Source organism: Vipera ursinii, assembly GCF_947247035.1.
Source record: "Vipera ursinii genome assembly, chromosome: 1".
NCBI classification, from domain to species: domain Eukaryota; kingdom Metazoa; phylum Chordata; class Lepidosauria; order Squamata; family Viperidae; genus Vipera; species Vipera ursinii.
In genome coordinates, this window is record NC_139512.1 from 249358836 (window position 1) to 249374401 (window position 15566).

Genomic DNA, 15566 nt, shown 5'->3' on the forward strand with positions numbered 1-15566 from the left:
CCTCTGCCCCCAAAATGAAGGAAGAACCATTTTGAGTCTCTTTCTAACTTTTCCCTCTTCCTCAGGACTGAGCAATCTTTTCTGAAAGATCCCCTTTAACACTTTGCTCATTCCTTTCTCATTCCCAAGAAAAGATCTACATTCTCTCATGATAACCATTTACATATATTAATGCTGTAAGTTCAAAAGGATTTGTATGCCATTCTTGTCACTCTAATTTTTTTTAAATGTCCTAAAGATTCGAGAGGTAATAGTAATAGCAGTGAGGAACTTCCATTGTTTACTATTTTTATTCACAAACTACAGGTTTCCCTCTCTTTGTCTGAATTTGCTATCTATATGGTTGGTCATTTTTGTCCAAGAATTTGCTTTATGAAAAAACAAAAAGCCTACTCCCATTCTCAAAATGTATATCAAATGTAGACAATTGTGCCAAAAAATTGCAGACCTGCCTAGATATCTTCCCAACATACCCCTTTTCTGTCTTTGACACAAATCTTATATCCAGATAAATTCCCAAGATTTAGACCAATTTGAACAGATTCCTGAAAAGGGCTGTGAGGATGATCAGGGAATAATGGAATTGCTGAGAATATTTAGCTGAAGAAACAGAAAATTGAAGTGGGGTATGATAACAATATGGTAACTAGGTGACTTCTAAGGTTCCTTCCAACTCTGTGAACCTATGGTTCTTCAAATTATGTCATCTATAGAGTAAGATTAACATTTCCTTTCTACATTAATACCCTCAACTGGCAGGGATGCTTTAGCTAATATCCTTGTGCTGATTTAAATATCTTTCTGGCTCTATAATTCTATTTGTTAGCTGAAGCTTTTCTGAGTACTTCTATCATTTGGAACTATACTTCTTTAATTTATTATAACCTATTTCTGATTGGTTGAATTAGTTAAGGTTTACTGAATCATTGTTCAGCTGGCTGCCAACACTTTTCATTTGGGACAGCTTTAGAATTAAAATATTTAGGCTAAGCAAACTAACTGCAGAAAGATGTGGTGGTAACATGCTAAATATTTTCTGGAGAAACATAACTGGTTAAAATTAGCATCAATGCATGGTAATCCAATTACAGCAAAGGGCATAATATGTTGGAACTGGTCATATATATTTTAGGGAACTACAAGAAATAAAATGTAAAATGTCTTCTCTAAAGTACCTTTTGTTCACAATAGTTTTCAGAAGAGATCCCCAAACTAATCATTTTTAAAGAAACTTTTTAAAAATAATGCTGCTGTAATTTACTCAAAGTTTTTCAACTGGCTATTAAACTTACCAGCAGAAATTGGATTTCCAGGATTCAGAATAAATTCATTTCATTCTTCCAATTTGGTGTCAGAATCCAAGTGAAAATTTAATTTGGCCAAATTGTTTCTGAAACAATATATTGAGTTCTAAAACAATGGCACCCCTCTTTGAAATACATTTGTCTTCAAAAATTTGTACTACCTTAACTGGCAACTGCTGAACAAATTGAAGTGGCAGCCACAAATCATCACTTTTTAACAGCGGATAATTGTGATTGAATAGAAGGGAGTGGGAGTGAGTTTCCACTTCATAATTTTTTTCTGACTTGGGAGGGAGGAATGCAGTTGAATGTCAAAATGTAATTTATGAGAGCTGAATACAGGTTATCTTTATGTGTGTGCATCTGAAGTTTCTAGCACCAGGAAGAATAGAAAGGAATAGATTTGTCTACAGTGAAAGATAACTTATGTGAGGAGAATATACCAAGGTGTTGTTACTATTTTTTTTACTTTAGAGGATAGAATTTAAATGGAAAATTAAGCACTTGACATTCTATACATCATTTTACCCCAAATGCCACACTTTGCTAGACATATTTTGAAATTCGGTGAATCACCTTTTAGACCAGCTACCGCTAAGAAAATGATAACTGAAATTGCACCATAAGAGAATAGGAGAAAGAATTTGCAGTTTTAATTTTGTCTTATTATTTTTCTTTTCTAGTGGATGAAACATAACCCATGCATGATATGTAAGCTCTTATCCTGTTTTCTAGATTGGAACCTGGGATCCTGCAAGTGGCCTTAATATGACTGAGAATCAAAAAGGAAAACCAGCAAACATAACTGATTCCCTTTCTAATCGTTCTTTAACTGTAACCACTATTTTGGTAAGTTATTCCTCATGCAATTAGTTTTCAGAAGTTCAGCTATAGTTGAAAACTACAGTGAGCACAGTGCATAACATAATAATTACCAGCATTTCTATGTCGTAATTATTTAGCAATTACTGATTAATGAATAAGCTGAAATATCTCATTAACTTTGGGGTTTTACCTTCAGCTATGAAGATAGCAATTTTAATTTCTGTGCTATAATCTCAGTTGACTAATTATTTAACTTTCTTGTGATTTTTCAACATTTGTATATTTACACAGAATCTGCCATGTTAGATTTGGGGGGAAAAGTTTCAGTTGGAGGGGTATATAATTTTTAAAATGCAATTAATATTAATTTAGCAAAGAAATTTATTTATTTATTTATTTATTTTTATTACATTTATATCCCGCCCTTCTCCGAAGACTCAGGGCGGCTTACAAGCTTAGCAGTAGCCTTCATTCTATGTATATGCCGGCTTGTTAGGGCTTTCACACACACCCCCAAGCGGCATTATTACAAAGTCAGCTTAATTGCCCCCAACAATCTGGGTCCTCATTTTACCTACCTCGGAAGGATGGAAGGCTGAGTCAACCTTGAGCCTGGTGGGATGAGAACCTGCACTAATTGCAGGCAGCTGGTGTTACTTAAGGAGGCATTAGCCCACTGCTCCACCAAGGCTCTATTGTCAATGTTCTGGCTAAGGATTCCAACAAAGTAAATATACCAAAGCCATTCCAATTTCTAATGCAAAACATTATTGGATACAGCATACCGGCACTAAAGAATGGAAAACCAGCTGTGGCAATATGGCAAGAAAAAGATAATTAAAAGAGTAAAACTTTCCCTCCCCTCTCTGACAGGTCAGGTCACATTGTCCAATTAGGGTAATCCTCAGGCAGTTGTTATGAGAAGAACATCTCTGTTTGCCACAACATTCCTCCCATCCCATCTGGATAGAATTCATCTTGCTTTCCAAACCTGCCCCTCCCCCCTCACAACTGTAGGCAAGCTAAAAGCAGCCTGGCAGTTCTAATGCAGGCAGTCTTCATAGCTGGACAGAAATTCCTTCCAAAAGCAGTAGTGATTCTTTCAGACTTCTCATTCATAGTTATTTTAGATTTAGTTTCTAATTTAAATAATAAAAGAAATATACATCTAAACTAACTCCTTAAATGTGGAAAAATTAAGACTTTTTAAAAGTTTAACTCTAGCACTTTTATTTAATCAAATGCAGTTTGAACTTTTTTTCCTACCACGTTTAAGAGACTCAGTAGTTCATTTAGAGTTCAAAAGATGTGTTTCAAGCTTGAAATAGCTGTTATATGTTTGAAATGGGCTGGTCTGGTCATTGTGGAAATGTTTCAAGTTTGAAATGGAGAGCCCAAAGAAGCTATTTCATGCTCAAATACATTTCATTTTTGACTGAAACAGATAAAAATTGAAACATTTTATGAAGGCTCTTTAGACTGTGTTTATTAGCTATTTTATTTTTATTTGTCCTTGGGGCAGGAGTAAGTAATATGACGTGACTTGAAACAATGCATTTTATCCTAATATAAATAAATAATATTTTACATGATTCTATTGCACATAAATATTGTGTGATGAAGGGTACACAGGGAAAATAGAAAAAAAGCAAAAACATTTTTCTTGCCAGATTTCTATTGCAACTACCAATCATTTCTTAAACTAAACAGTACTTCATTTTTATGCAGTGTTAAAAACATAAAGCTAACATCTGAACTTGTAACAGAAATGATAAATAAGAAATAGAACTTGTAATAGAAGTGCTAAATAAAACTTGTTCTTCCTGCAATTTAAATTCTGAATTGAACAATTTTCTCCTTCTGTCTTACTCAGAATGGTAATGATCATTTGCCCAACTGGGTAGATTCCATATAAAAATATGGAGTATTTTTTGTCTGCTTTAATTTTTAATTTTTCCAACTATCTTTGTAATTATATTTTTTAAAAAGAATGCAAGCTTTTTAAAAAATGGACTGACTTCTAAGGATGTCTATTTAAGGACAATTTAAGTTCTGCATTGTCTTAAATTGCACCTTATCACTCTGATGTCCTTCAAATATATTAAACTGTATCTCCATACTTTCCAACCAGCATCAGATAATTTTTATATAAAATAAAGCTGATTTAGTGCAGCACAGACACTAGTTTCAGGGAAAGTATGCTATTGCTATAATTCATTTATTTCTGTGGGTGTGGCAATATGGCCGGTTCATGCTCATAATTCCTCTCATATTGCTGAACCATTGACACATATTTCTTTGCCTGCTGCAAACGCCTTTCAAAAACCCCAATTTGTTCACAGTAGCCTTGCATAGCCCTATCTCGCATAGTTTGCTTGGGGCTTGAAGGAGCAGAAGGAATTTTCTTCGGCTGGACTTTAAGTTTCACTCCAAGCCTTTGAAAATCATCTTGAGCCCCTGGAGTGTGAACATTTTCAAAAGCAGCTGCCAGGGAGCTTGGAAAAGTAGAAAAAGGAGTGACTGACCTTGCATCGTGGACAGGAGCAGGCGCGTCTTCTCCAAGGCGTGTGGCCGAAGCTATCGGAGTTCTTAAGGTCGAAGGGAGCTGCCCCACAGAAAGACTCCTTTCCAGCCGTGGCTTCCTTCCTGACATGTTTCAGCAGTTAATCACCACTGCCTCACTAGCACTAACTAACTGATAACAGCCGCAGAAACATGCATCTCTAAAAACATAAATCAAACCATCCTCGATACCAAAATGTCAAGGTAAAAAAACACCTTTGTAGAGGGCGACGGACCGTGCTTCAGAGAATGCATGATACACTTGTAGGAAGGCAAGAAAAACACGACGCATAATCTTACTAAATACCTTTTACTTACAAAATATAAAAACTAAATATATATTATACAGAGCTAGCTAGCTTCATCCTAACGTAACAGACAGTAACAGCAAAGTGAAGAAAAACAATACAGATAATAACTCTGGGAACTTCTTCTAGACATGCGCACTAAACAGACTTAAACCATAACATAGCTAGTCATATGGGATTCACTATGGTTACCAGATAAGTTATCACAACAGGTGCAGAGAACAGGGGAAATGTACAGTTAGAAATGAACTTTTCTGACGAACATAAAAAAACGTGCAGTGACAAATACAAAATGACTGCCATTCATCTATGAAATATGCATCTCCATACTCTCCAAAATTATTTTTTACTACTGTGAAAGTCTAACAAAAAGAAATAACTGTAATTTTTTCACCAGATTTTTTAAATATGTAACCAATCAAAATAGCTTGAATTCAGGCTATGTATATGTATATTACTCAGTGGAAATATTTGGCAAGGCCTGGAAACTAAGTAGACTGGGTTTAGTTTTTCAATGGGATATTGCCAGGGACTACATAAACAACAGTGGGAAGTCAAAGAATATCCTGAAAGAACATAACGAAGAAATTTTTGGCATATAGATATCAGAAATACTGTGTGGATGTTTTCCTGAAGTTACAGCACAGCAAAGTAATAATATGGACATTTCTTTGATAAAACCTGAAGAAAAATTCCAGTTCCCTGTAATGATTTTCAACTTTTGCTTAACTAGTTAGTGGTTTGTAATTTCTAGTCTTCACCAAGCACATAGAACCACTGTATAGAACAGGTCCTTATTTTTCATTTCAAAGTTCTTTCTATTTCAGAAATACAGTACATTAGCCACAGAACTCAATGTGGTACATTCTATATCTGTAAAAGAAAGCCCTCAAGAATGAGTCAGATAAAATAAATTTAAGTTTACTTTACAAAATACTCACTCTATTTATCATTATAATCTTTTCAACTTGTCCTGAGAAACAGCAACAAAAGAAGTTTTTGTTCTTCTTTGGGATTTTGTTTTTTTTTTCTGTCCCAAACTGTCTGATGGAAAAAGTGGCATATATTGTGAGGAGGAACATGTCAGCGGCAGAAGAAGAGCACCTTGTAGGGCCTGGCACCAGTATAGGAGGGAGAAGGGCTGCCTATGGATGGTGATTATGCATGGTGTTAAGGAGTGGAAAAATCCAGGTTTTTGTTATCCATTTAGCCAACTGGTTGATTGTGGCCCAGGCCTTCTCTTTTAATGCTAGATGGAAAGTTAAAAAAAACATCTGTCTAATCCTAACTCTAACTCTAACTCTAACCCCATATTGGGCCAGTATGTTAGATGACAGTCTATAACCTTTAGTAACAAAAGCCAGTTTGGTGTAGTTGTTTAAAAATCAAGCTACAAAGAGGGACACTATGAGTTAAAGAAATAGAAAGCACATAACTCTTAGAAGAGTGCTATATCTAACTGGAAACATTCTTTATGATACCACTGTTGAGTAGGCCTTTACCAGTTAGCTTTCTGTTGTATCTTATATGGTGATGACATTCAAAAAGAGGTCTCTGTTGAAAACCTTACAGTGTGGGGAGGCATACAGAGAGGTGAACAAGTGTTCTGAAAATTAGTAAGATGTAACCAGGACAAAGTTTATATATAGTTTAACAGCAAATAACAAACAAAGTGGTAATCAGAAAGGAGAAAAGCTAATCAAATCCAAAAGTAGCGAGTACCTCTAGAACAGATTTAGTTTATTTGGTTTCTGGTACCCACAGAACAGCTTCTCGACATGCAGAACTGAACTTTAAGGAAGTAATTTTTAAAAACCCATACGTGGTTGCCGAAGAACTGGAAAGAGGGTGAGACTAAAAGAAGGTACCGTATTTTCAGGCGTATAAGATGACTTTTTAACCCATGAAAATCATCTCAAAAGTTGGGGGGTCGTCTTATACGCCAGAAAATAGTACATAAATCAATCGAGCGCCCCCGTTCTTGCAAAGCAACTTCAAGCCTCCTTAGTCCAGTCCCCCCTCCAACGTGACTCTCCCTTCCCACCCCCAAGAGCCTCTCATCCCCTTCCCCTCCCCCTTGCAAACGCCAGACCCCAGGAGCTCTTGCGTCTTTTCCAAAGGGTGGGTGGAAGGAAAAGCCCCTTTCGGCTCTGGCTTGGCTGCAAGTCACCGAGCCCGGGAAGGCACACCCTCCCTTCTCACTGTGGAGGAAGCAGGGCAGGCTGGCATCTGGTGGGAGCCGGCAGGGCAGTCCTGTGCACGCATGCGTTCCCCGGCTCCTAAGCAGTCCTCGGGGAGCCATGGCAGGCGCCTCATGCTCTTCCCTCTTGAAGCAGCATCGGCGGAGCCGTCCGGCATTGGGCGGGAGCCGGCAGGGCAGTCCTGCGCACGCGCGCGCGCCCCGGCTGTTAAGGAGCACTCCTTAATACAGTATTTACTGTCTTTTTGGTCCACTCCTTTGCCTGGTTGCTGACTGAACATGCATCTTCTAATGCCTAGGCAATTATTTCACATCCATCTCATAACGATGGAAACATAATTAGGGATCTTGGTACCAAGGGCCCAGTAGCACATCTGTCAGAGAGACAGATCAGATGATGTACTTTTTGAGGGCTTGGGATTCCTTCTGGCTGAGTCTTGAGGTATTCCAAATCTTCTTTTTCAGAAGAATATTCCATATTAAAGATGAAAGAAATAACATATTGTCCATTTTCATTACAAAGTTACATTCTGCGTCTTGTTACTTGGCAAATATTTTTAAAACTCCTTATGAAGTTTCATACAAAAATCCATGCACATGTTTATGAACAGTTCTCCTTTTTTACCTTTTTATTCAATATATCAGATGCATACTTTCACTAGAAATATGCATACTTCTTTGTGCTCACTGAAATGTATACAATTCCTCAAACCTGGGATAAGAGCAATCATTATATATCATCTCCTTTAGAATCCAAGCTGCCTATACGTTCAATTTAAATGTGCTTTTATTTGGTAGCCTTATAGGCTCTGGTGGGATTCAGTCAGTTTGCACCCATTCTAGAGAACTGACACCTAATTTTTTGTTGAGTTCAGCGAACCGGTTATGATACATCAGTGTTTTCTGGAACATGTCTGGTTTTCATTCAACTTACTTCCAGGTGGGGGAAAAAAACCCTCCCAAAAGTCCAAAAGAGGAGCGACAGAAACCAAACAGAGATGCGGCTCCTTCAATCATGTCACTCAGGTGAAAACTAGGTGGTGCTTCTCAGGTAATTTCAGGAATAGACGCTTCATCTCTCTAGTTTCCTGGTTGGTGCATATGGGAAATGGGGCGAGGCCACCAAATATTAGTTGGAACTTTTTCCTGTCTAGCTATACAAAGCCCCACTAATGATGAGCAGGAAAGCTCTTAAAGGGTTCTGCTCTGAGAACCAGTTGTTAAATTATTTGAATCCCACCACTGCTTATAGGTAAAGCTTGTATCAGCTCTGTACTTTTTTTTTTGACAGAATGTTTTTGCAGTAATTCTAGAATGGGTTCTGTGACTCTAATTAGTTCTCCAAGAAAATTGGTCCGACATACAATTCCAAGTCTATCTTTGATTGTGTTTAGTCCCTGAGGGACTCTGCTGAGCTATACTATCAGTATGTGCTGACATGAGGAACAAGTCTAAATAATTTTCTTTGCTGCAACTCTGAAGAGTGTTGGAGTATGAAACTTTCCTAGCCTATTATCTCATTTCAGAAACATAATATTTGTCCTGACACAGTTAAAGAGTTTGTATTAGGCCACATGCAACTTTTTAAGAACCTTGAATTCTATTTATTGAAATGATTTTCTCCCAATATATTCTTGTTGGAAATATAGCTTATATTATTAGAGTATTAGCAATGAATGGGATTTAAAGCTCATGAGCAATCTGAAACACTAGCAAGAGAAGCCACAAAAAGAGATAAGACAATGTTGTTCTTCCCACATCTCCACTTAGCAAATTTCTAAAGCTTAGAGTGTAATTGTTTTAGCTTATTTGCTGATTAGAGACTTATAAAGGAGAGCAAACCTTGGATGCCATAAAATAAATACATGGGTATTGCTTAATTCAGGGGTCCCCAACCTCTGGCCACTACCAGGCTATGGCCTATTTGCAACTGGGCTATGTGAGCAGCAGGCTGACATGGATGAGTGCATGCAGGTCAACTCACATGAATGGTGGGCTGGTGTGCATGTGCAGCTCAAGTTCTGCAAGTTGACCTATGTGTGCATGCATGAGCATGCCAGTCCACTGCTCCTGCTTGTTGAGCTGTTCATACATGCATGCCAGCCTGCCACTCATGCAGCCTGGTTACAATCTCCCCCCCCAGCTGGGTTGCCAAGCTGCAAAGGTTGGGGACAACTGGCTTAATTTCATTTCATTTCATTTCATTTATTATATTTGTATACTGCCCTTCTCCCGAAGGACTCAGGGCGGTGAACAGGGCACATAAAAAATACAGAATACAAAAATTAAAAAAGAATTAAATAAGAGCCCGAGCTAAAAACAGTAGAATAATATTAAAAATCCCCAATAAAAACCCCAGCACATCCCCCATCAGGCCAGGCCGGCTTGCTCAAATAGGTAGGTCTTCAGACCGCATCGGAAGGAGCAAAGGTCAGGTGCCATCCGGAGCTCAACCGGCAGCTGATTCTTGACGTAGTGGCTTGCCTATCGTAGTAATCTTCTTTGCAGAATAAGAGTAATTTTGTTGACCTATCTATTTTTATTCCTTCCAGTCAAACCTAGGTAGAAATCAGTTGGTATTTCATGTTTGTATGTTTTGACCAACTGTGTTCCCATAATGGGAATAAATATACATGTATTGGTTGTTTCCATTTGCTTATTTTCAAGAAACAGGTCCTGGAATATGAGTAAACATTGGAACTGGTAAATGTTTTGCATTCATTTTATATTATAGTTCCTATCCAATAATCAGCAATGTTCTGTCAGTTGTTGGGATTGTTTGCAATTATTTTGGAAAGCAGTCACAACTGGATACTGACAGAGATTATTAGCTCCATGTGATTCTCAATTACACCCAACCACCATAAAGTATTTAGCTTGATTCTTAATTTTGATATGATAGGGAAAAGGGGAGCTGTTTATAGTGTATATCTGTACATGCCATGTCAGCATCTCTCCAGGATTTCTGATAGGTCTTTCAAAACTCTAGTTGGATCTGAAGGCAGACTATCTTCTCTGGATAGTGTACACAATATCACTGAGTTATAACTGAAAGTAGGTTAGTTGTGGTGAAATTTGAGAATTCTGCTCATTGTCTTCTTTTTATTCATATACATGATGAAAGATTCACCCATAAAACCACTGGATTACATTTGTTTCTTATTATTACTCTACATTTTGAAACATGTAAATATTGTACAATTTTTATTTCTAAGCAATTATAATGTTTAACTGCTATTTTTAATTATGTAATCATAGTTGACAAGCTGGATTCAGATTCAAGTAGAAAAGCTATAATTCCTTAGTAATAGCTGAATAAATAAAAAAAATAAAGTGTCTCTCAATAAAAATAGTACTCCGCATAACTTCTTTGTACATAGGAAATATGTAAAGCAGCTGAGTGAGTTTTGCGAAGGACAGAGTGCCTTTACCGATTTCAAAACAAGACTTTTGTACATACTGTTGTATTAGGGAAAATCTTTTGAATTTTCATGATGTTGTAAAAAGTATTAAAAATAATAGTTGATTTTATTTCTTCTCTATTTATATTCTTTTTTCAGGAAGAGCCATATGTGATGTTCAAGAAATCTGATAAACCTTTATACGGGAATGATAGATTTGAGGGATATTGTATCGATCTCCTTAGGGAACTATCAACGTTTCTTGGATTTACATATGAAATTAGATTGGTGGAAGATGGAAAATATGGAGCCCGGGATGATGGTAGTGGACAATGGAATGGCATGGTTCGAGAACTAATTGATCATGTAAGTTACTTTATTATTCATCTTTGACTCCGTAATCCTTCAACAAGAAATTTGTGCAAGCTTTCATGGAATAAAAAGTATTATTTACATTTGACATTTTTATGTAACATTGTGTTATGGTGGATAGGATGAAGCAGGTGTTTCTCATCCTGGTACCATCGTTTGTCCTTTTAGCTACAGAGCTCTTTATTTCGAATGTTATGTGTATAGAAAATTAAGATTGTGCTATTTAACTTCCTTCTTTATTTGTTGGAGAATTTTATGGAACTGGGCATTTGTTGTTTGTTCTTCCACAATCTAGAAACAATGCTATCATGCAGTCAACAATATGTGTAGTTTTCATTTAAAAGTTAATTGGAACTTTCTTCCATACAAATTTATTGACATACTGAAATGTCAGTATGCTTAAAGGTTTGTCTGGGACTGATTCTCTTATGTTATTGATGGTGGACAAGAACATTTCCATGGTAATATCCTAATTCTAAAAGTCCTTTCCCAATCTAGTGTTAAGTTTGATAATTCAAAGCCTTTCTATTAAGGCCCTTCAGTTTCCTTGGTTTCTTTGCTAATTAGCACAATATTTTATAATTTTGTTATTGCTGTGGATTGTATTTAGTGCTGTAACTTACAGAGACACTTTCTGAGAAGTGTCCTGCTTCTTCCATTTAAAATATCATCTGTGAAATCTTAGATTAGAGAGAAATATCAATGTATAGTGAAACAGCAGGGTAATTCAATGTGAGTCAAAACAGATACCATTACAAGCAATTACAGGCATCACTTCACAGCTTTTAAAACATATTCTCTCAGTAGGTGGTACCAATTGAATCTGGTTTCCTGGAAACAAAATTTAGTCCTCTTGAAAATTAGGCAATTCTCTTCAGCTTTTTTGTATTTTGTCAGATTTACATTTGTTTTAGAAAAACACTCAATAACAAGGCATGTGATAAAAAAACACTGGCAATAAAAGAAGGATTCTTAGAGCTATTGCTATTTAACACCAACAACAAAAAAAGAAGTGGTTCTGTCATTCAAATAGATACTTTTTATTGGAAAGAATGGAATTGTTTTAAGATTATTATTTTGATGGGGGCAATCAATTACTTCCTTAGAGGCTTTCAAATCTTATTACCGTAGATCTTCCTATCATTTGAGGTCTCCATCCAATTATTCCTTAGATTCACATGTTAAATATACTTTTGAATACATCTTCTCATTAAAGTTTAATGGTGTGGGTCCAACTCACGGATATAGCCACCTGTCAAACACATTATCTTGAATTCTTAATTTTAAACTAAAGTGTATGCCAAAGAGAATTAATAGAATATTTAAGATTATATAAATTGTGTTTGATTTGAAATGTTGGCTGGATTTGAGATAAGCTGAATCATAGCATATCTGAAGGGGCACAGAGCGAGAAAGGCTGCATTAAAATATAAATGATAATTTTGTCCACATATTCTGCAGCAAAAATAGTACAAATGATTTCTTTTCAAAGGTCAAACATTAAAAACAGTATGTCTTCTTTTTCTTTTTTCTTTTGAAAGCTACAAGCAAGAATAACCTCCTTTAGCATTTAGCACTCAAATGCCTACATACATATTCTAATATGGCTTTTAGACAGTAATAACTGCAAGCTACTTTCAGAAATTAATTCTAACTTTGAAAAATGCCATCCTGTCTCTCTTCTTATTTAAATCATAAAAGGTTTAAATAATTCTAAATGATAACCTCTATAGTTAAAAAATGTGGGAGGGATTGGAAATTAGAACAGCATAACATTTATTAATTTATTTATTTATATCCCACCTTTATCTTTTTTATAAAAGATAAAGGTGGGGTATAAAATAAGAACTTTAGAATACTATACATCTCAACATCAAAAAAGTTTCCTACATGAATAGCTTTGGAACAAAACTGAAAAAAGCTTCTTGGATGAGAAATGAAACATTTTCAAGGAAAATACCAAGAAAGTCTTAGGTATGTTATGGTATGTGTGCATGTACATGCATGCATCTTTCAGGACACACAAACACATACTTAGTAACCTTCGTCCTCCTGTTTTCCCACAACAACCATCTTGTGAGATAGTTTGGGGAGACAGAGAGAGAGAGAAAGGGAGGAAGAGAGAGAGAGAGAGAGAGAAGGAGAGAGAAAGAAGGAGAGAGGGAGGGAGGGAGAAGGAGAGGGAGAGGGAGAGGGAGAGAGAGACTGGTAACTCATGCCTCAAATGAGACTAGAAGAGTCTCCAGGTTTCTAGCCTGGTCCTTTAACCTCTAGACAGTCTGGCTCTCTTTTACCTCCTTACTGTTTTCTTCCTTCTTCTCCCCATCCACAACACAATTTACATTTCCCTGTTTCACACAATCATAAGTAAAAAAAACCCCTAGGTTGCCTAATGAAAGCCTTTCTTTAGTTAAAAGATATATACAACTCAGCTGGAGGGTGTAGGTTGTGCAACCAATTTCTCACATTGGTGAACACTTACACAAGTAATCAAATTGATTTATATCTCACCCTGAAGTGGTTGGTTTAAGTCAAGGGAGTGATTAATGAAGATGGTTATCAATACAGCCTCCTGAGCTCTTCTGGGTCTAGCTAGCAAGCAATTTGTTTCAATTTGTCCACATTTCTTTTTTTTTTTTTTAAATTCACCTACCTCCTCTTTCTTTCACACACACACACACACACACACAGAGAGAGAGAGAGAGAGAGAGAGAGAGAGAGAGAGTTCTATATATATAAAGTTCCTTTTGAATTAATGAACACACATACACACACACACACACATATATATATATACTATATACGCATACATCCATACCCACATTTGTGTATTATTATACTATACTACTACATTATGTAACAAGATTAATTATGAATATAATATAATATGATATACATATAATATAAATATAATGAAATCCAGTTGTGACCTTGGACCATTTACTCACTCTCAATCCAACCCACATCACAGGATTATTGTTGTGGGGAAAATAGGAGGAGGAATGTGTATTAGGAATGTTAATTTGGGTACTTAGGAACAAATGCAGGTTTACACAAATGTCATGATTTTCAAAAACTGAAAAGCTAGTTGAGGTAAATTAAAAGTAGAAATTATTAATTATTCTGATACTTTCACTGTTTTGATAAAACTGTACCAATAACATAGGCCAGATCCTATCTGCAATATTTCCCTGATTAATTTGTGTAGGACCAAACTGAGCATCTTCCATTCTCCTTGTCTTCCTGTCCAAGTAAAGCTTTGATTCTGACCTGAGCAGATCCTGTGAAACTAATAAATAGTGCTGACCATAGGTTGGACAATATGTCCTTTATGACTCAGGTAGCATGATAATAAAATATTCACAGTAGATTTTAACTCCAAGCGTGCCCAGAGAAATAAACATCTGCACATTTGACAACTACATCTGTGCTTGCCAAATGTCATGTCTCATAGCACTTTCTTTTTAATAAGTCACTGTTGAGAATGACCAGTTACAATTCCTAATACATCAGCTCTTTTAAATTATACTTAAGGGCACTTTTGCACATCTTTATACTGCAATTGCCATTGAATTTATTTTATAACTGAAAGTAACTTAATTATAAACAAAAGCCTATTCTTGAGTCAAGCAATTTCAGTAATTTTTGGATTACTTCTAACTTTCATTTCAGGGCTAGCTGATTAAATGTGTTGATCAAATTCATGGTGAATTGCCTGGAACTGATTGGTAAAGTGGGTTACCAACCAATTCTAGATACTTCAGCATGAAGTTGATTTTCACTTCTGTCTGGAGTTCTTTAATGAGTCTTGTAATTGAATGAAAGATATGATATGACCAACATGACTCTCTTCCATTTTTCAACAGCTCTCAATACTGTTGCTCTTCCATTCTTCTTGTTTGGCTTAGGGAATTGGGAATCAGATTCACTTATTGCTTTAGTTTCAAATGACTGTTTGCATTAATCTTCCTGAACTTTGGAGTATTATGAAGAATGATTTCTTCATTTTCCCTTCTTATGAATCTAAGAGCCAGAAAAGCTCAACTTTGGAATGAAGAAATGAAGTTAATCCAAATAAGAATAGCTTGATAGAGATGGTTTCATCCTTCTTGCATTTGTTGGCAGCAAAATAGAAATCTTTAAATAAAAACAGATAAAAGTAAAAACAGTAATACCAGTTATTTAATAAGTGATAATCAGGGCAGCCAATTAAAAGTAAAGAAGAAAATCAAGAGAATGCTCCACAAGCAAATAATTTTAATTTAGTTTTAGTTTTACAGTTTATTTTAATGTCATTTAATACGACATACTTTTAGTAGAAAATTTCCTAGTCTACATTGGAAGTGTGCTCCATAAGGGAGGCATTACTACAAGGAATGCTCACATTTTTACAGTAACAGTTCTTATCAGAAAATCAAGTTTGGGTATATGGAAACAGGTGGTTTCTTGTAGAATCTACTTCTGAGCCACTTATAAATTAACACCAACAGTTGGACAGTTGATCAATAGCCAGTGAAGTCTTCAATGTAGCTAATATATGTGCATGTTAAGGAACTACAATGAATAACTAGCCAGAGGATTCTATACTAATGAA

At 36.0% G+C, this 15566-nt stretch overlaps 1 protein-coding gene across 1 annotated transcript in view; it reads left to right on the forward strand.

Moving 5' to 3' along the window:
- Positions 1-15566, forward strand: part of GRIK2 (glutamate ionotropic receptor kainate type subunit 2) — a gene marked incomplete at both ends in the record, with an annotated part of 532047 nt that overhangs the window by 321329 nt on the left and 195152 nt on the right. Inside the window, 2 exons of the mRNA XM_083352959.1 lie at positions 2040-2153; positions 10760-10966. Coding sequence (XP_083209085.1) covers positions 2040-2153; positions 10760-10966 — 321 coding nt within the window. The remainder of the gene's footprint in view (positions 1-2039; positions 2154-10759; positions 10967-15566) is intronic.